The sequence below is a fragment of the Podarcis raffonei genome, chromosome 12 (assembly GCF_027172205.1).
Source record: "Podarcis raffonei isolate rPodRaf1 chromosome 12, rPodRaf1.pri, whole genome shotgun sequence".
NCBI classification, from domain to species: Eukaryota; Metazoa; Chordata; class Lepidosauria; order Squamata; family Lacertidae; genus Podarcis; species Podarcis raffonei.
Window position 1 is genome coordinate 56974491 of NC_070613.1, and position 21664 is coordinate 56996154.

Below are 21664 nucleotides of genomic sequence, written 5' to 3' on the forward strand. Positions count from 1 at the left end.
ACTCTGTGAAGCTGACTTCAGTGAGACAAGGGTCAAAATAAAGTTATGGCTAATGGAGAGAGGGGAGGTAGCGTTCCCTCACTGATAAAATGTTCATTTTGTACAAAGATTTGGCAAGTATCACCAGCAACAATCTCCTATTAGTTTTGAAATCACATGTTTTTAATAATCCAGTGAGGGAAATTTAGTTAGCATTTGCGTCTCAATACAATTAATACTGTGTTTCAATGCTGTAATGAGAGAATGCTATAGGACCATTCCCACTGAAGTCAAGAGCTAGGAATTCTTTCATAGAGCTAAGGTCATAGACATTTTTTTCTGGGCATCTGCAAGGTTTTGACTTGGCTCCCTTTCGACTTGGCCTAGGTGTGATGCTACCTAATCACTAAACTGTGGTTTAGAGTTCAGGAGCACCCTACAGTTTCATGAAGGCATTTGTCCCTCCCATTTTGCTACTATAACTAACCATGGTGTTTGCTCCAAAAACTGAAAGGGAGCAGGGAATGTCCAAAAAGGAGCTGTAGGCCAAAACATTTGGGAGGTACTAGGTTAGAGAAGGCTGCTTTAGAAGATTCGACACCAAGCCTTTGTAATTCTCACAGACGCATTCTTTCTTCCTAATCCAAAGGCCACTGACACACTTCTCACGCTATCAAGTTCTTAAGAAGTGTTATTATATCTTATTCATATTTTCTCAACAGGTGGGGACGTGATATTTATAATGACCTGCAGAAAACTTGAGCAGGGCTAACAATGGATAGCAAACAAATGCATTACTTTTTTATTCTAAAAAACCCAAAACCCTTCGAACTATGTCTTATTGCTACCTAAAAAACACTATTGTTGCCAAGGCCGTTTGGCCTTTAAGAACATGTCAAATGTGGTAGCAATTTAAAACTCTGAAGACATACCAATTTAATTAAAACAAATTATCTTCTTTTTGTTGTTGTTGTACTGGAACTACAGTCAGTCTTGATTAATGTACCAATTTCATATTTTCTTTATCCTTGTACTTTTTCACCTCCCTCTGCTTTGAATAACTAAAAATCAAAAGCCTATGACTGACTGTAGCAAATGAAGGAGAGAGAAAGCCCTCAAAAGTTGGGAACGGGGTATGCATATGTATGAATGCTACTGGAAAGGGATGAGAAACAGTCGCTTGTTAATTTATATACCTCCCACTCTTTTCAATATGCTTACCATAAAACCATCCACCACATCTAAACTTTTATTTTCCTCCATCCATTAACAATCATGCATAAATAAATTAGACTGAAGAGCATAGAGACATGTATCTCTGGTTTCCAAAGCCAGCTAATAATATCTATGGGAGATGGATGGATGGATGCATTCAGTTGGAGCGGAATTGGATTTTTTTCCAAATACCTTTTAAACAAAATTAACATAAATACGGTTTTTGCTAGCATGAAATTGTCAATGCTGTTGTCCATGACAATGAGACAGTGAGAAACATGGGATTAACTAGGAAAGGTGTGGCCTGTTAGTACTAGATGTGGCTTTATGGATGCTATAGATAATTACTTCTGTAACAACCTTGGGTATGTCTTATTTCATTTGCAGCACAATCCCATACATGTCTAATCAGAAATATGCCCCATTGAATTCAGTGGGATTTACTCCCATGTAAGTATGCATAGGACTGCAGCCTTAACCCCACGAGGATGTTGTGAGGTAGGTTAGTATTTGCCCATGACAAGCTAGGGAGGGATCTGAACACTAGCAATTGCAAGCTGTACTACACTGGCCAACTTCTTTCCCTCTGACCTGGGCTACTTCCCATTCCAGATTGACCTTATGTGAGAACCCACGAAACTGTATTTTAAAGATGCAATCCTGCAGCCAGGCACTTATTTTTGAGTCGCTATGTACTGTTAGCCATATCCTTGGAGCTGCTCACATGAGTAAATAAAGGGAAATGCTAAGGACGATGCAGTTAGTCCCTAAGAGGACTTATCTATGTGTTGAGCTTTGCTGAAGGAAAAATTCCACCAAATGCGTCTGCTTCTGACTGTGAAGAGGAAAATATCTGATGGAATTTACCCTTCAGTGAAAATCTTGTAGCTATTCAACTTCACTTGGGAGCTTTAATTTCTGGCAACCTTGGATAATACACATACAACTAAAAGGCCAAATACAAATCTAGGGAAGACAATAGAGGGTTCCCAATTTGATTTACATTTATATCAGCTCAGTCACCTCATTTTCAATCTTCCTTTGCCTTCCAAAATAATTAGTAAATACTCTCACAGCAACATTCAAGAGCAATCACTTCTTAAATTTCAGAGCACTCTTTGTGAACATTCCCCATTAATACTTTTTTATCTACTTAATTATTTCTTTAAAAAAGCATTCTGTGAATAATGTAAATTTTAAAGCCTTTTTATTTTATGGAATACTTTTTTATGTAGTCTAATTAGATAAAAAATCTAATTCTTCTTTGCAAATTTTGAAAAGGGGAAAGAAAATGCTTTTTAATTTGTTTATTTTTTTTAAAGCCTACATAATTGTGCAACCCACTAGCTGAACTATGCAGGCTAAATATTGTGGAATAAATTAGACTTAACTATAAGCAAGTGCTTTGATATTTACTGGACAACAGAAAACTTTTTTTTTCTTTTTTCCCTTTATTTTGCATCTCATTTGGTACATGCAAGCACACAAATGTGCTTGCATGCACCCATGAACATACCACATTATGACCCTGCATGAAGGAACCTCAAATGCTTCTTAAAGCTGCACACTTGCTGCCGTATCCCTTCCTCACTCTCCATGATGGAAATACAGGTTCCTTACTAGTTCTATGAGGTTCAAAATGTGTATCATTTCTCACCCTCTCTTCCTCACTGTCTAACAGGCGATTCACGATGTTAGGAGTGCTGGTGTCTGTTGCATCTTAGGAAATAAGCACTACCTGTGATTGCCACATGCAGAATGCAGCATTCCAGCCCACTCTTTCTCCCACCCCCACTGGCAATGCAGTCAATTCATGTGCAGAAAAAGGCTCACACGCTGCCTACTTTGGATCATGGTAGCTCGAGTTTTGGCTGACAAAAAAGGGTAGGGATGGGACTACGACTGCTTTATTGTCCTGCTTTTCTTGCCCTCAAGGTGCTAACATGCCACCCCATCAAAATAGACAGGGCCTAACTGTGCTAGAACATTAATTAATTTGACTAGTGCCAGAAGTAAGAGAAACATTATAGTGCTTTGCTAGCCTAACGGCGCCTTAAGCTCATCTCAACAAAAACTGAAAGTGTGGCGGACAGCAGTGGCAAAGCTTTATCTGCAGAAGCTAAATTTGCCGGCACAGAATTATTTCAAAGCAATGAGGTTTTACTTGCAGTGTTGCTTGTAAAAGAAAAGCTTTGTAGGCCTTTGGCCCTTAGAGTAAAATTTTAACTACCACTGAAGTCAATTTGAGTTCTGCCCTTGATATCACTATGTTAGAGATTCTACAATGTCTCCTCCGACACATTCAGCACTGACCAAGGCTTTTGCTTTAAGAATTCTTTTAAATGTGACCATTTTTAAAATGCCATATGCTGGGGCTAGTATGAGTTGATTGGTGAATATGCATAAACACTAGTGATTATTCAACATTTATCAGAAGCCATGAAGAATATGCACACATTGAAAACATGGAGATTTCACACACTGCCCAGTCAATCTGCGCAATCAACAACGAATTTTGGAAAATGTGTGTTGAACAGACACATTTTGCATATTGCCCAGTTAATATTCACAGCCACCATATATATAAATCTTGCACACTGCCTGTTCACTGTTTCCAAGTGGAGAACGTATCCATTGATAGGACAATGTGCACATTACCTAATTAACTTTGTCTCTTTGTGCACACCCATCTCTTGGAAACAAAGCATGTTGATCAGACAATGTGCAAAATTTCCAGTTCATGCTATCAGTTTGTGCTCATTCTTCACACCCTCAAATGAATGTGCCCAGTCCACAGTCGTCGTGCACAATCTCTATTCAGCTCCCTTTAGGTATAATGTGCATATGTTGGGAAGTTATCCAAGAGCTACTAGATACAGCAGTGATAAGGGCGGGAGAAAGGTGCAAAGGTGGATCCAAATTAGACCTTTCTATGTTTATACTGAGATCATATTCCTTTCATATAGAGTAGTGTGGTTTTAAATAAGTTTCCTCCACTGGGAAAAAGACATTTAATATACTGTGCTTGGCACACAAACATTCATTGTTTTTAAGAACATTAAAAGTGTAGCCTGAAGTGCTTAAACTGTATATATACATACATATACAAATATAGATTCCCCCTTACAGGAAGTTGTTTTCCAACAGTGTACAGCTGCTGTACATACGAAGGATTCACAACTGAGCTATTGTTGGGCCTGAAATAGAACATGGATTCAAAGCACCCTGGATAGTTTAGGGGTGCTTGAATAGCACAGCCAAATCTAGCCTTCAGGTTTGCCTTCAGGGCACTGAAGAGGCTCACCCAGAAACCATCTACACCCTTCGAAATGCAACCAGCCTTGCTGACGACCCTTGAAGCCAGATCCTAACCTATGAATGACACTAGCTAAGAGCAGGCTGCTTAGAGGCTCACATAAATGTCTTTGGTGTACACATCTATTCTCTTAAAGGTATAAAATAATAATAATTATTATAATAAAAATAACTATTTTGTGTGCTGTAGCAGTTCTTGTATAGCTCACAATAAGTGCAGCTCTTGACTCCCTCCCACCCCTAACCACATTCCCAGCCCACCACCCACCCCGCCCCAAAATTACTTGTTAAATAAGGATTAGACAGGTTGAACATTGTTTGTAGTGCAAATAGTAAACAATTTTTTTAAAAAAACAAAACCTCTTTTTTTTCTCTTTTTTACAAAATATAGAAATGTTTGGCTCCAGTAGCTGGACAAACATGTTCCTTTCAAGTATCTCTCATTGAAGAAAAAAAAATATTAAACATGTTACTTCCATTTTTTTTTAAAGTCTGGGTATTTTTTTTCTTTCTTTCTTTCTCTCTCTCTCTCAGGTAAACAGTTTCAAACCAACTTGGTTGCATAGTTCTAATGTCATAAGCACCTTTACGAAATGTAACTTTGTATTTTCTTTCTTTCTTTCTTTATAATTTTTTTAAACTTTTTTTTGCAAAAATAGTGCAGAAGATAAAGGTGAGTACACCTGCGCATTATTGTCCCCTTTTACCAAAATATATACACAAGTGTGCTCTGTGCATGCATATGCCAGAAGAAACCTGCACACACACACAGACACACACACACAAACGCACACTCACTGCGTCCTTGGTAAACGGATGGGAGCAAAAAGTGCCAGTGAATGTAGTGTTCATACACATGGCTTTTCTGGGCATTTTAATACCATTTTGGACTTAGCATCCAAATTGCTGCGTTTTTTAGGCGAGCTGCTGTCAGGGCTTGAATGCATAGGTAATATAGGGAAGGGAAACATACCTCCCCTTGTTGTTGATAAAGTGTGAAAATACTACGTAATAAAATATGGAGCATATAAGATAGGAAATGCCCTTGCCCGCACCATTTGAATGTTCCTCATCCAAGCCCTGGAGAACAACGCCATTCTTCTTTCCTTTGTCTGTCTCTCTTGTTGTTTTTTGAACACTGAATGCTTCTGTTTTAGAAATGTGACTGTTTTGTTTGGAAAGGCTAGACCCACTTGGTCTTCCCTCGTACGTTGTATTTTTTAATGGTCTTCTTCAAATTGGTAGAAAGGCAGTCCCAAACATGTATGTGAGCATGGGTGTGCCACTTGCGCACACACACCTATGAACACCCACACTCTTCCACAATCATGTTCTGGATGTCCTTTTTTATTATATTCTGCCCATCATCATAGTAGAGCATAGACATGGGCCGCAGCTTGGTGGGTACACAACAGGACTTGAGGTTGGAGAAAGGACTGTGGCCTCTCATGCGGTAGTGGTTGATAACAGTGGAGTGGAAAGAGAGCGTTGAACCAGATGTTCCTGCAATATGACTGGGGCAGTCTCCTTCACAGTAGTTGGCGTGGTAGCCTGGTGGGGCGATGATCCAGTCATTCCAGCCAATGTCTTTGAAGCTAACAAAGAAGTGCTTCTTGCAGCAGATGTTGACTTTGCCATCGCACTCAAGACCCCGCCTCCGCCGTCTGTGCTGGCGATCCTCTGAATGTCTGGCAAGCATCATCAGGAAAGGCCTGTGTGATTGTTCCTTCTCCTCTTCTCCCGTGCTTTCACTACCTTCCCTCCCTTCTACATCTTCTTCCTTTTTTTTCCTCTTCCCCAACAGCACCAGGCTGGCTCCAGTTTCTTGGCACTGATCACAAGCGATCCGCACATCCAGGGAATTCTTTCCTTGATCCAGGAGGTGCTGGACACTGCTGGAGACTGGGAAAATGTGCCAGGTACTTTTGCGAGTGTCCACTGCTTTTTCAGAGATGAGGATTTCACCCTTTTCTCCCTTCAAACCTCCATCCTCGTCCACCCCTTGGGAGTTGCGTTTTAGCAGCAGTCTCTGCTGCTGATATAGGCGGATGGTGACTTTTGTCCTGCTTCGATTTGCTTTAGAGACTTTGAGAAACAGCCACACATCAGCTTGAGCCACTACTGATAGCTCACTGCCTTCCTTGGAAATTTCAAAGTGCAGCATTTTCTTGGCAGGACCTACAATGGGAAAGATACAGAGGTGGGGAAAACTAATTAGCAATGACAGAATAATTTCTATTCTGGAATTTAAATGACACTGTGATGCTCTAACATTGCCTAAGCTAAAACAGTAGGTTTGATTTTTCTGCCCCCCCCCTTGCTGTCATTCACATTGGGTATATATATATAGTGGGCCTGTAAGACAAGACACTGAGCTTGGGAAAAGCCATGAATAATTCAACACACCATTTGCAAGCCCTTACATGTACAACATTGTATTTCACCCTTCCTTCTGGGTCATAGATTGATGCCATGCAGATCTTGGCCTAGGCCAAGGAAATCCTTAAATATGTAGGTGGATTTTTTCGCACACCTAGTACCTAAGTCACGCAGTGACCAGCATTCTAAGAGTGCTTTCAGGTAAGAAGTGCACAGCTGAATGCACAGGAATTTTCATGTTCAGCTAAAACAATAGGATCATCACATTTAACTATATATTTATAAGTTTACATGCACAGTTCCACTTGTGAATCTTTGCTTCACAAATTTATTTATGGGTGTGACAATCATATATCATATGCATTTCTTTAGCTGTTTGGTATTCTCACAAGTGCAGTACTAAGATAAAGATTCAAGAGCAATGGAGCTAGAGGACACCATTGTTTCAACCTTCAGTTCATTGCAACTGTGTCACCCAGAGACCTGGAAATCCCTACTCTTATTCTGGAAGGCATGTTATTATGGACTTCTTGGACCAAGCATAAAACACTCTTGACAATATTAGTATTGACTAATTTATGCCAAAACCAGTTTTGTCAACTGACTCAAAAGCTACAGCCAAGTCAACAAAAGCAATATATAAATGTTTAGTAGTAGGCTTTCTAATGCACCAGTGGGCAAGCTAATATGTTGGTCAGTTTGCTTGGGGCAGAGAGCATGATTAAGACCTTGCCATTTCCCCAACTGTCTGTAGTCCAAAGGATCAGATACAGCCAAAGCCACAAATGTCATCATGCTGTAATGTGTGTCCCACACATTATATTTTGTATGAATCAGATCACTGCACACAAAATTCCCTACAACCCCTGATGCTAGTAGAAAATTTTATTGTTATTCATAATTTATTTATAGTTTTTATAGCCTGGTCTCCCCCCCTCCATATACCTCTGAAATAGATCCAACAGATATGCAGTAGGGTGGTAAAAAAGAACAAGATAGAATCTAGAATCACAAGTACCAAATCAATGGCTTAAAAACATTGAAACAAATGAGTCTTCAAGGCACTTCTGAAGGCCTGCACTGACGGGGGTTTTCATAGTTTCATAGGATGGGAGTTCCACAGCCACCCCACCCTATCCATTGTGTGCATCAACCTCATAAACCAAACTTGTGGGCACTTGAGGAGGGTCTTGGTAGTTAATCTTAAAAAATAAACAGGAAGATGGCCCTTGAGATAAGCCAGCTACAAACCATTTGGGCTTTCCAAGTTTACACAAGCACCTAGACTTAAGCTCAGAAATACACTAGTAACCAGTGCAACTGGTGCAAATTGGTATCATGTGCTTGGAATTCCTGGCCCTCATTCATGCAGCTTCATTTTGCACCAACTGAGGTTTCCAAACCATCTTCAAAGTCAATCCCATGCAGAGTAGTCAAGTTTGGGTGTAACTAGTCCATGGGTAACCACAACTAGGTTTGACTGATATAAGGTCACAGGTTCTATTCTAGGTTTAGGTGGTATAAAACTTTCCTTGGCATCAGCTCCACCTGCAATTCCCCATTAGTATCAGATCCAGCAGACTACAAACTTGGTCTTTACTGGAGGAATGCAATCCAACCCGCAGTTGGCAATGTATTTCCAGCCCCATCAGGTGGCTTCCTAATTTGCAGCACCTCCATCTTATCAGGATTCAGTTTAAGCTTATTCAGCTGCATCCATCCCAAAACTGCTCCAGCTCCCAGACACCTGTCCAGGATTTCCACTGCCTGCCTGGGAAGGCTGTTTGCCGGAGGAAAGAAATGACAGACCTGTGTTTTTTATTTGCATATTAACGACAATGCAACCCATATCTCCTGGTGACTTTTCTCATCCACTTAATGTAGAAGTATGAATTTACCTTCTCAGTTTGGTCTCAGTTGTTTAGAAAAATGAGGATGGAAATTATAAGGCAATAAAATAGCATCTAATACACTTAAAAACAGTTCAAGGTTTCAAATTATAAGTCTTTTTTCCAAATAGAAGTAATTCTGTTTTCTACTGTGATGGTAGAGTTTACCCTTTTATTTATGTTTCTTAAATTTGCCAATGGAAAAACTATTCAGTGTAAAAAATGCCTTGCTACTTAAATTTTGTAATTATTCACGTCTGTTTTAAGTTGTTCCATTTTGCACTGTAAGCAAATACCCCCCCAAAAAAGTGAGGTAAGCTGTTGGTTTTACAGTAGCTTGCTTTTGGGCTGTGTTTACAGGCATTTTCTATCTTTGTGGGGAACCTTTGGCCTGCCAGATGTGTCTTAACTGCAGCTCCCACAAGGCCCAGCAAGTATGGCCCATCGGTAGGACGATGTAAGTTTTAGTTCAGCAACATCTGGAGGGCCAAAGGTTCCCCACAATTGAACTATCTATATTTGTTTCTGAAATCTTTTTTTGTTTTAATCTATTATTGGATTATCTTGGTTTGCTTTTCTTAGTTGTATCGTAATGGACAATAGTGGCAAACATTAAACATCAGACTGACTGGTTAATAAATACACACACACCTGCATGTGCATGCACTATGTAAATAGTGCAAATGCATTCAAAGGCACCCTCCTCTTCGCTCCTTATCTCATTCCGCAGGTGGCAATGAAATGTGTGTGATTTATAATATAGTTTCTTATAACAGAACAGGAGCTGTTGAGAAATGGCTAGTTCAAAACACTTGGCCAGGAATGGCCCTTTCTGAATGCAGCATGTTATCTGTACCATTAACTAAACATTTATTGCAGATCCTTTGCAAGGACTGTCAGTGTCACACAGCCACACACCAGAGGGCAAGTTTATTCTTACAATGGTGATGTTGTCCCCAAGTTCAGCCCTTAATCTTCTTTCTCATAGGGCTAAATGGTAGCTTAGTCACAATGCATGTCCAATTCCTCATGATCATTGTGTGTTGGAAGCCACCCAGAGTGGCTGGGGCAACCCAGCCAGATGGGCAGGGTATCATAATAAAATTATTATTATTATTAGGGAAGGTGGATGAATTCTGTGTGGATTGCATTTTAATATGACTTTACCTAATACACACTTCCCAGGACAATAAGCAAACCAAAGCAAACCAAATTCACACTTCTCCAACCAAAAATGTTTACAAAAAAAGCATTTATTAGGGAAGAGCCTGGATAAAAATGCTTATATTAGTGAAAATGCAAACACAATTATAGTGGGGGAAATTGCTTGCATTAATGTGTATATTAGCAAAAAAAAGCATATAAAATGTATATATTTGCAGACATATACGCTAATATAATAATATTTTTGTGAATATAATATAATATGTCAGATTGATATGAAAATGGAGCAAACTGAACTTAAGAGTGGAAAAATGAGGAGCTGCAAGAAACTGAAATGGACAGTTGCCCACTTCTCATAAGTAAACCATAAGTAAACCTCCCTCCTGCCCTGGATGACTCTGATTTTATTAGGGAATATATTTTCACTTTCCCAACACTGTTGTCAACCGCAACCCATGGATCCCATCAGATTCAATGGGAGCGACTGATAGGCAGGTCCCATTCTCCATCTACAAGATCCCACTCTGAGTGGCATTCACAATCATGCTAGAGTTTGGCAAAGAAAAAAATAACATTGGAAACCCACTATGCACACTTGGTTTCCATGCCACATGCTGCTTAATAATGCAAATAGGCTAGTGTTTGGTGTGACATAAACATTTCTGATCTTACACAGACATCTGACTTATCTCATATTCCTGGGAGCTAAACTCCATTAGCATGCATGGTTCTGAAGATGCATGATATAAAGGCACGTATGGTAGACTCAAACAACTTCTAGGTATGATCAGTTAGTTAATATGTATAATTTCTTGTACGGGGTTATAGGAGTTATTATACACCCCAGAACTTGAATGATTCTACCAACATTTAAACATCCTCTGCCCTAAAACTGCTTAAAATATTAATCAACAGCTTGCCAACGGGAAAGCTAAAAGCACAATGGCAAAGTAAACCTAAGAAGAGGCTGCTGGATCAGGATCAGGCCAATGGCCCATCTAGTCCAGCATCTTCTTCCCACAGTGGCCAACCAGAGGCCTGTGGCAAAGCAGGGAGCAGAACATGAACACATGACCACCTCTCCCCTTTGTTGCGGTTCCAGCAGCTGATACAATGGTACCTCGGGTTACAGACGCTTACAGACTCTGCTAACCCAGAAATAGTACCTCGGGTTAAGAACTTTGCTTCAGGATGAGAACAGAAATTGCACGGCGGAAGCAGGAGGCCCCATTAGCTAAAGTGGTACCTCAGGTTAAGAACAGTTTCAGGTTAAGAACGGACCTCTGGAACGAATTAAGTACTTAACACGAGGTACCACTGTATTTGGAAGGCAGGGCAGAGCCATCGTTAAAGAACTTGAAACTAGGGCTGAAACATAGTTTGTGCTTTTCACAGTTTCTCATTAACCATAAATTCTGTCTTCAGAAAGCAGCTGCATAACAAGACTCCTCTCGCGGCCCATTCTCCCCATCTTGTCCTATCCTGAAGTGCCTAAGAGTTCTCTCATCCTTCCAGACAAGCTACCTAAATATTGTTCTCGTTCCTTCTTTTATCTTGCAAAAGAAAGGCAAATGCTTAAGTCTTGGTTGTGGTTCATTTTACAGGAGACAGGAGACTGCAGCAGGCAAGTGGAGTGAGCATGCCACATAATTACATCACAGCAGCAACAACAAAAGCTGTCGGCTGTGACCTTTTACGCTGCTTACACAAGAGATTCACATGACACTTCCATCACTACCAGAGATGGTTTTGGGGCCCAGTCTAAAAAAGTTCCTCTTATTTAAGTCTGTCTGTCTGTCTGTCTGGGATCTAGAGCAGTCCTTCTGCGAATGAAAGCATTATTTTCATTTGCAGGCAGACTAGTGAGTCAATGAAGGCTCTCACTTGTGGAAGCAGAAGGGGAGGGAATTTTGTCAATTTTCTCCTTCCTCCTGCAGCTTCCTTCACCCACCTTCCATACTGTTCCTGGACGGGGGTCCTTCAACTGTCCACTGGCAAAACTCCACTCAACAAATCTCTGGTTCCAACCCACTGAAGTTAATGAGACTAACAGCACAGCTCTCTGCATGTTCATTTGGAAGCAAGGTCCCACTGGTCCCAGACTGTGAGTGCCCATGGCACCTGCAGAACGCTGGGCTCCAGGTTTGGTTTCCACCCGCCGCCACCCGCTGCCTTGCCTCCATTGGTTCTCTGCCACCACCATGGCAACTGAGGTTTCCAGTAATGACAGCCTTATTGGAAGACTATCATGAACTCACTGTAGTAAATAAAAAGAGTTCAAATGGCTTTTAAACGGGTTGGAATTGCCCCCGTATTAGTCAATACAGATCTCCATTGCTTCAGCACCACTCATATTCTCTTTGAATATGTGGTCACACACCCAGAATAAAAACAATTACAAACTTGTGTGTGCGCGTGCCAACTTCACACGGAGGCTGGTTTAACATTGTTGCACAGATAGATAGAAGATGTGTGAGCCTTAATCCACAGTTACACACCCAATAGTGCGTACGCTAATGCATTTATTTGGAGCCCTATTTCTTCTCAAAGGTGGTCTGCTAGTCCCTGCCATACCTCTGTCTGTTTCCCAGTCTCTCATGCTGCCTTTGTCTACCCATTATCCTTCAGTGGCTGCTGCTGCCGCCTCACCCTTGACACACATGCATTATAGCATCACAGCAATATCACAGGGTGATGATTACCCACAGTGAAATTTTCCCTTCTTAATGTGCTGGGGCTTTTTCAAGATCTGGAAGTTGAAGAGAGCAGCAGGGCCCAAGAAGCAGCAGTAGACACATGAAGTTAACTTCCTAGCACATCCAAATCTGCAATGCAACAAGGAAGGTCGTGTGACTCTGGGGCCAAGCCTCAGACACTTAGAAGCATAGGAGAAAGACTGCGTGGAGGGTGGCAGCAATAGCAGCAGTACTGGTTTTATCTCTGCTTCCTGCAGCTCAGGTGTTTGTTCTGCCTTCGGAGAAGGCAACTGAGGATGGTGGGAGAGGGCAACAGGACACAGAAGAATGATCTTGACCTCTAGTCTTGACCTCTAGTCAGGATCACAATTGCCCTGTCATAAGCTAACAGTTTAGATGAACTGAGTACGCCATGCTAGGGATGGTGGATGGTTGAAGGGATCACCTGGTTTTAAAAACAAAAACATAGTCCTTGTTTTGGAGCTGCCAAGTTCACTAGAGGGAAACATCTCCCCATTCTATATGCAGGCATTGAAGTAGATGTCAAGAGTGAGGCAAAACTCCTAAATGCCTCTCCCCCCCCCCCCCCCGGAAGGGAAAAAAATGCTCTTGGCCTTTTCAAGCGATTCCAAGCACCCATCATTTCCTATGTATCCCTGCAATGACATGCTCCCATCTATGTGGACTCAGAGACATGCACATAGGCTCTCGTGGGCATGCCCTGGCACATTCCTCCTAGGGGAACTTCGTACTTGCATGCTACCCTCCCACGGCCCCATTCACCAATGTATTTCCTATCTCTCTCAGATTTAAAAAGTTTCAAGGGGGAAACAACTGGTTTCCAATTATATTTCAATTAAGTAGATTCACAACTGGGTGCCAATTAAATTTCTTTCAAGCAGATTCACTGGAAGTGGATTTATTCCTTGCAGCAAAAGAAAATAAATTTGGTGTTCAAAAGATTCTAGGTTGTAAAGCAAAGGAGGACCATTTTAGAAATGTAATAATGACAGCAACCAGCCAGCCCAGCCTATAAATCATAAATAGATTTCTCAGTGTCTTGTCAAAAACACACAACTGTGACCTTAATAAATATCTTATATTTTAGTCTCTGGGCCTATCAACTTTATCTTCTCTCTCTCTCTTTGCTCTGTTTCATTATATCACATTCTCCCTGAAGTTCACTATTCTGGTGCTTTTTATGCTTTGTGCGGGAAATAAGATTGTCAGATGAGCTACAGAGAAGCACCAGAGTCTTTATGTTGCAGAGCCAATTGGGTAAAAGAAATTTATAGGTAGCATGAAGATGATAGGGAAAAGCCTTTGGAGTATGCCCTCTAGTGGCTATTTGATTTTCTATTCAGAATTTTAAAAAATTGAACCCCCAGAAAAACAGATCATTTTAAAAATGAATGAAACCTTTGTTCTAAAGACTTAAATTAACTGTTCACTTTCTCCCACTTCCAGTACTTTTCATTTAATTCATTTAAAAGCTGTATCTACTCCCTCCCTTTTGCTAACAAATCTTAAAAAAGCCAAAAAGATATGTAACACAGACTGCAGTCCTGTTTATTTTTACTGAGTTTCAGGGACTACTAAAATGAATGGAACTTATTTCTGAGAAACCCTGCTCAGCTTCAGGCTATAACTGATAAAAGCCTGGTTCACAATTTCTATTAATTCTTGTCTAACCACTGATCACCGTCACTGGAATGTCAATGTCACCTATTCCTAGCAACCCCATTGGCAAATGTAGGTGGTGACTGGACTGCTAACATTGGCTAAACAGTGGGCAACAAAATTAATTTATATTTGGCTGCTGTATCAACAAAACATTATTGATTATTTTCAGCAAATAGTATTTATTCGTTTCCCCAAAATGCCAAAGTTATACCTCTGATTTAGTTAACTTACTGCATAACTGATGCAGAAATGTTGTTTTGCCTTACTAATGACAATTTATTTTAAAAATTAAATCTTTTTTGTTAACTGTGTTATTATAAAGATTATAACTTGAATATCTCACTAGAACCCATTTTCCCTGGCACAGGGAAAACGTCTTGTCCACATTTGAAGGCATTCGTTTCCACAAAGGCCTGGAATGTGAGTGGCACCTTTTCACAATTTTCTTGATCACCTGGAGCAGACAACCCCTGTGTTTTGGGACGGAGTCAGTATATTCACCTTTGGCCCTCGTGTTCCCCGCATCTTCTAATCTAGAACGTTCTCCTGTTTAATCTGTGCTAGTCCAAAGGGGCAAATTGAAACACATGTGCCTGTCATTTGTCAAATTTGTATATGGCATCTTGGTAGATACCTAAATATAAAAGATGAAATGATTCTTCTAATATCAGTAGTGCAACTGCTGCATACTTCCTGGGAGTGATGAGACAGTTAAATTAGAGCGCTTTAGACTACTTCTATTTTCATCAGTTGACAAAACTTTAGAACATGTTGCCATTCACTTCCATTGATTCTCTACTGCCTCCCTTTCAGACAATGGTTGCTTGAGGAAGCGCGACACGAGTAAAATGCTACTGAGGAATAATATTTCCCACAGTACAGTATACCATTCAACTCAAACACAGTTGGAGCACACCACAGATTTGGTTTTGACCACTCATGATCCCCAACAGATCCCTGCCATTGCAGACCTCTTCCTTGACATTGGGCGGACGGCTAGATTTTCCTGTCACTTCCACAGGAGTGATCAGAAGACACCAGCACTATTTTAGTATTGGACACCCACCCTCAGGAAGGGAAAGCATTTGAGAAGGTTAATACTTGTAAGAAATATACGAACTGTGGATAGTGGCTGAGAAAAAGACTGAATAGTTGACCTAGTTATGGAATAATATGCAACCAGCAATCATGACCTCAAGATACTGGCTTAAGCCCATATGGGCCACTGTATGACTGAATCACTGAATAGTAGTCTAGGTTTTATGTAAAATTCTTTTTTCCAGCAAGTCCCACAACATCTCCCTTAGCATTAATATCTCAGTGTTTCAAAGAAATTGGCAGGGAGAATGAGATGAGAAGGAAAAATATAATTTAGATATTTTGTGAAACGTACACAGAAAAATGCTTCTGGGGGGCTGGAGCAGATATATAAATGGGGCAGAAACGCCCAAAATATACTGACCCCTGGTGTGCTCTACTGGCAGCAGGAAGAGTGTGAAATTAATGTAGTTGCCAATACCAATGCTTCCACAAAATACAAGCTGGAGTTGTTTGACTGTTTGGTAGCTTGCAGATGGGGGGAAAATGAGTAGCTGGACTATTGGACACTTTCTGGGCAATGGCACAGCTAATATTAATCATGTGACTCTGTAAGCCAATTGGAGTGGGTGTCGCTGTTAAAGCGTGTCACTGTTGCCTTTGGAGCCTGGTTTAAGTAGATACAGTGCAAACTACTGGAACTCACACAGTGCCTCAAAACCACAGTTCATTTCATGTGTCTCTCCCCTCAGCCTGGTGCTGCGGTAAACTGGATGCAAAATCTGTCCATCAGATGGGCTAGCAATTTCTTTGCTTCTGAATGTTCACTCCTTAATTGAGTACCTCCACATGATCACAGGCACTGAGACATTCTACTCATCTTTTGAAAAGGAGAGTGTGCTTTTCATCATCATCATCATTATTCCCCTACGAGACAAACAACTGGTATGATAAGATTTACATGGACACCAGCCACCAGGGCTTCTTGTATAGCTGGAGCTCATGCAGCTAGCAGCAGGAATATCTGCTCTTAAAACCACGCATGATTCTCTGCATGTCTTTTTATGCAAACAGAACATCTGAGTCAACAGGTTTTCAGGACTGGAAACTCTGAGAGTTGTCTTAATTGTTTATATTGCTGCAGCAAACTTTTAAACAAAAATGCTCAGTGTGCCTGTGCATACTTTGCCTACCATATGCTGTACCAAGCAAAACAATGACATTCCTTGCAAGCTGTCTTGGCAACAGGGGGAAAATGCTTTAACTAGGCAACACAATTAATTTCTGGAAAGTTTTCAGTAGCCATTTTAAACCTATGTGGATAAAATGACTATTGGCATAGACAGGTAAATCTGAATATGCACACACACGCATGCAGAAACACACATACATGTTAAGCACCAGGGTTAACATTTAGCATAATACACATATAGAAAGCATCAGGCACATACATACGCTTACTATTTAATGGTGGAGTAAGTAATTCTCTATGTACCCTGTCATAGGTATGATCAGAGAATCGATATGACAATGCCTTTTCTTTTAAAAATGCACCTTATCAATGTTGCATTCTTTGGCAAGGAGCTCTTAGAAATACCATATTTCCTCCCCTACCCTTTCCCCCAGTGTGCAAATGTCAGCTTTACAATTTGGTTTGTCCACAACTATTTGTCCCAGTTACTATTGAGGTTTTCTGACAGTAGCTGTTAACACTGTTGCTGCCCCGAATATTTGCTGTTGATTGAGTACCATTAAACATACATATTCTCAAATTCACAGGTTTTACAGTGAGTGGGTTTGAAAACTGATTTTAGCTGTCTTCCTTTGCCCAGAGTATTTCACAGTGCCTGCCCTATTTGTCTGTTCCTGTCTCTGTTTTTCATTTTCAATCATCACCCTCAATAGTCTACTGTTTATCTGTTCTTTTCACAAATGTACCAGGGAGACAAACCCACTTACTCAAAATTTCAGCCTAGGAGTGGTATATAGTTCCCTACTTGCTGGCTGGCTGCATTTCATAAGTGTAATCAACGCATCTGAAACCAAGGCTAAATTCTAGAAACCCAAATCCCTTCATGCTTTCACTCTCTCCCTTCTCTCAACCTGTAACCTCACAAAGAGTATTACTGTTGCAAAGAAAAGCAAAGTTAATTGCAATTCTGACTGAGCCCTATTCAAGTTGAGTTCCCACCCCCTGCCACAGCACCCACCTGATTCTGCAAACGTTATGATCTCTGAAGTTTGCTCCACAAGTTCATTCATTTCTGTTTTTCTTCCAATGTCATCCTCTATTTCCACAAAGCCATCCTCTCTCACTTTCCCCACATGGAGCTTCTTGATGGCGTTAAAAAGTGCAGCTTTGGGCACCGACTGAGTGATGTTGGGTCTGTCCCTCAAATGCAGCATGTTGAGTATGTGCTTCTTCACTGCTTCCACCATCTCAGGCTGAGAGCTGGGCACATCCTTTGAGAGCGTGGCAAGGGCACATGATGGGCAATCGGTGACTGAACTGTGCCCCTCAGATCCTGGGGTCGGGGAACTCCTCACTGTAATCCAGCAAAGCACCAACAAAAATCCTCTCTTCTGAAGGAAAGGCATCCTGGCAGCAAAAGTTGTTGTGATTCCTTTTTAAAAGGCACTGCTTTTCTTCTCCCACCACCACTTCACACACAGTTTGCTTGTGTCTGTCCCCCTCCCTTCCTCCTCCTCCTTCTTCTTCCTTTCTTCCTCTTCAGCAAATTCTCTGGAACAAGAACAAAAAGTTTTCTGTGAAGTTTTGTTTGCAGGTTCCCTCTCTGAATTCAGTAAGTGCTATAGATGTTTGTGACTGTCAGTGAGAGGAGTTCTGACTCTGTCTCAGAGTGGGAGAGAGAAACACTGAGAAAAGAGAGAGAGAGAGAGAGAATGAGAAAGAGAGAGGGAGAGAGAGAGGAGGACGGATTGGCCTAAAGTGAGTGAGTGAATGAGAGAGGGAGGGAGTTTTGTCTGTGAGTAAAAGCTATGATTAGGAAGGGGGAGGATCAGCACATATTCTGACAGGCTGCCTTCCTTATGCTCACTGCACTCTGGCACACACACCTCTCCCTTATATGTGTTTTCTGCCTGACCCACCTCTGCTTTTCAATCTCTTTTCTTTTTCTTGTCTCACATTTGTCCTGTGGTTTCCCTTCCTCTCCTTTCCTTGCGACAAATTTTGCTTTTCTTTCTGTTCTCATCTTCTTCAAAGTACCTCAGGTTAACAGAAAAGGGTGAGAATGGAAGGAAAAGGTGAAGGCAGAGACCTTTAAAACGCCTTCGGTGAGTTATGGACTGTGCCAGAACAGGATTCCAAGGAAGTGCTAGGGAATTTGTGACCTGAGCAGCAGGAGAACGTTAGAGGAAAGATCTGACTGTATTCTGAATGGGAGCAGATAACAGAACCCGCTTGTCCAGACCTTTTTAGATGCTGTTGAATTATCAACACTGGCAAGGAATCTGAAGAGGGCAAAACAAAACTTTTGTTTGGGTCCTTATAATATGCTCTGTATTTCCAAGCTGCTGAAAACAGAGAGGCACTGAAAGGCCCAAGCAGAACCCATTTGTGTTCTGCTCTCAAGTTCTGTGTCACAGTTTTTTGCAAAGGTCGCCAGTGAATACATTGTGAATTAGACAGCCCTGCCAAATCTATGCACTACTGCCAAACCTGAAAGTCCCTTTTCAGTTGTAGCAACCTGAGGCTAATCCATGATTATTGCTGCAGAGAATTTTGACTCCGTAAAAGATGAATAAAAGGTTAGTAAGGTCCCAAACCTCAGCCTTCTGAAAGGCCCTTGATTTAGTGGAAGGTGCATTTTGCAGTAGCATTTACTGCAAGTCTGTGGTTTGTATTTTTTTAAAAGAAAATTGTTATACCCCCCTAAAGAAAATGGACTGCCATCAATTTCTTTTGCTGTGTGTTTATTTAAAGAGGGTGATACTCTTGTCTGGTATTCCAAAATCGTTGTCATGCTTTGCTCAAATAAGAAACTGGATTTAGGGCCTCCAAGTTGTTTTTCTTCCATTCAATATGTGCTATCTTAATGTGAGTTTTAAGTTCATTCAGCCATAAACCACATTGTTCTACCCCAACACTTTAGAGTTTCTTATATGATACCTAAGCATCTCAGTTTATTGGAAGGAGGGTAATTACAATACACTAGGAGAAGCTATTCATGACTGTTTCAGCTAGAGGAGTTGGTGGAGAAATCGGAACAAAATATATTTTTCCCCTGTACAGTATGGAAATAATTTGAATAAGCCGGATAGGTTTTGCAAACATTCCATACTATCCATTTGTTTCCTTTTGCTTTTTGAAATATGGATGCTTTCTAGCAGTGAATGAAAGCAAAGGATGTTCCTTTGCATATCCTGCTTAGACCACCCCCCCAAAAAGTTTTGATGCTCCTGAGTTTTGCTTCTGCTGTGCTTAATATACTTCATTTGCTTTAGAAACCATAGCTTCATTTCATCTTAAGGAAATATATTTGAAACGCAAGCTGCACAAGCTGTACCATCAATGAATGTCTAATAGTCCTAATTCGTTTTAATTCATATATATGTCAAAACTGAGCCCAACATAAGACTAAATTTTTGAGTGTCTTTCAACAGAGACTGAAGTAACATTTGTAGTTAAAAGGTTGAACAAGTATTTTATATACAGGTGTGCATTGCTATGCTGTTAAGAGGAAGTGTGGGAGCTCGTACCATTTTATACATATAGCAAATATTGCTTACATAATTCACCCAACAAAATCTTAACAAATGCTTGCATTTTAAAGTAGAATACTTCACACAGCTTTAAATATAAGGTCATACTGTATATGAACTGTCCTAAGAAAATGTATAAAGTTGCAAAAGAGAGAACATTTAGACTTTACCTTTCTGAGTCTAAATTTCCTCACAGATCTTTCTCATGGAAGTTTAAGCAGACTTCAAGTTCTTCCACTGGAATTCAGGCCACAAAGCTTTATACTGTACTTCCCCTGTGTGCATTTACACATTCACACCAGTCAATACTGTGGGGTGGAGCATTGCTCTGGATTGGTTATTCCCTTATTACAGCAACATATGAGTGGTTTTTTCCTGTGTGAGGCATAACTTTTGACAATGATCTCATGGAAAGTCCTTTTCTCCTAGTATGACACAAAGCAAAGGTATATTCATCTAAGGCTGAAATCCTGGACACATTTACTTGGTATATATATGAAGAGATAGAATGTGTGTGTATGTCTTTCCAGATTCCTATTTAATACAGTTTTTTTTAAAAAAAACAATCCAGCTCTCTGTCCATTCATATCTCCTTTTCATCTGACTTTATTTGGTAGTAGCATCAAACCAGTCACCAAAATGATTCAGGAAGAATTTTGCGCAATAACCTACAAGTAAAACGTATCTGGTGATTCTGTCTGGAAAATGTGAAATTAGGAAAAGTCAGGAAAAATTATTCACTCTGTTCAGGATGATTCACTCTTGGGGCAGAGGCTCTTGTGAGCTACCCCCACCCCCTGCTAGCCTAAAGAGAGAAAGAAAATGGAAGTGCTAAGAAGACTGGTGCCTTTGAAGAAGAACAAGTTGGTGTTTTGCACCCATTGTCAGATTATGCTCGCAGTACCAATGTTTCAAAAAGCTGTTAAATAATCATTGAAACTGCATATTTCTAAAAAGGGATGGATTTGAAGTAGCAAGTCCTAGTCTCAAAAAAGTGGACTCAGGAATGCAGCCCAAGTCAAGAGTTTTATTGTCTGTTGTTTCTGAGTTATTTTTAAGGATTTTTTTGTTTCGTTTCCAGTGTTGGTTTGTTCTTTTCTTTCGTACACCACCTAAAGCAATGGGAGAAGTGGTGGTGGTGGTTGTGTGTGTGTGTGTGTGTGTGTGTGTGTGTGTGTGTAAATTTATATTTGATTTGAATTGGGATGAGATATGCCTCAGCATATACTTTTGACAAAGGGCCAAACTCTGCCATCCATTTTCATTTTCAATTTGCCCATTGACTTCAAGGGGGTGAGGAAGAAAATATGGTTCCCATCCTTTTATCCTTATCTCTTTGTAGCTCACCAGTCTTCTAGTGGGTTTAATGTGGGAATGGGGTTTTTTCCCTCCCCTTGGGAACAAATTGAAAGAATATGAAAAATCATCATATTGGATTAATGCTAAGGAATGCTTTAAAGTATCATAGTCTGCTTTCTGAAGAAGAACATGGTAGTGGTGAGTGAAGGCGGAGATGAATCATGAGGCATGTTCACATGGCAGTTTTGGTATAATGAGCAAAATTTGGGGGTTAATGGGAAA

At 40.6% G+C, this 21664-nt stretch overlaps 1 protein-coding gene across 1 annotated transcript; it reads right to left on the reverse strand.

Annotated features, from left to right (window-relative positions):
• Positions 1-4790: 4790 nt before the first annotated feature.
• Positions 4791-18383, reverse strand: INHBA (inhibin subunit beta A). The gene is made up of 2 exons (XM_053409970.1): positions 17569-18383; positions 4791-6687 (listed from the first exon to the last, which is right to left on the reverse strand). The coding sequence occupies exons 1-2, from the start codon at positions 17954-17956 to the stop codon at positions 5810-5812; spliced, it is 1266 nt and encodes a 421-aa protein (XP_053265945.1). The 5' UTR covers positions 17957-18383; the 3' UTR covers positions 4791-5809.
• Positions 18384-21664: the final 3281 nt, after the last annotated feature.

Coding starts and splice junctions, on each gene's coding strand:
- INHBA (XM_053409970.1), bottom strand. CDS start 17,956: ATGCCTTTCCTTCAGAAGAGAGGATTTTTGTTGGTGCTTTGCTGGATT. Junction 6,688..17,568: donor CATAACGTTTGCAGAATCAG/GTGGGTGCTGTG, acceptor TTCCCATTGTAG/GTCCTGCCAAGAAAATGCTG.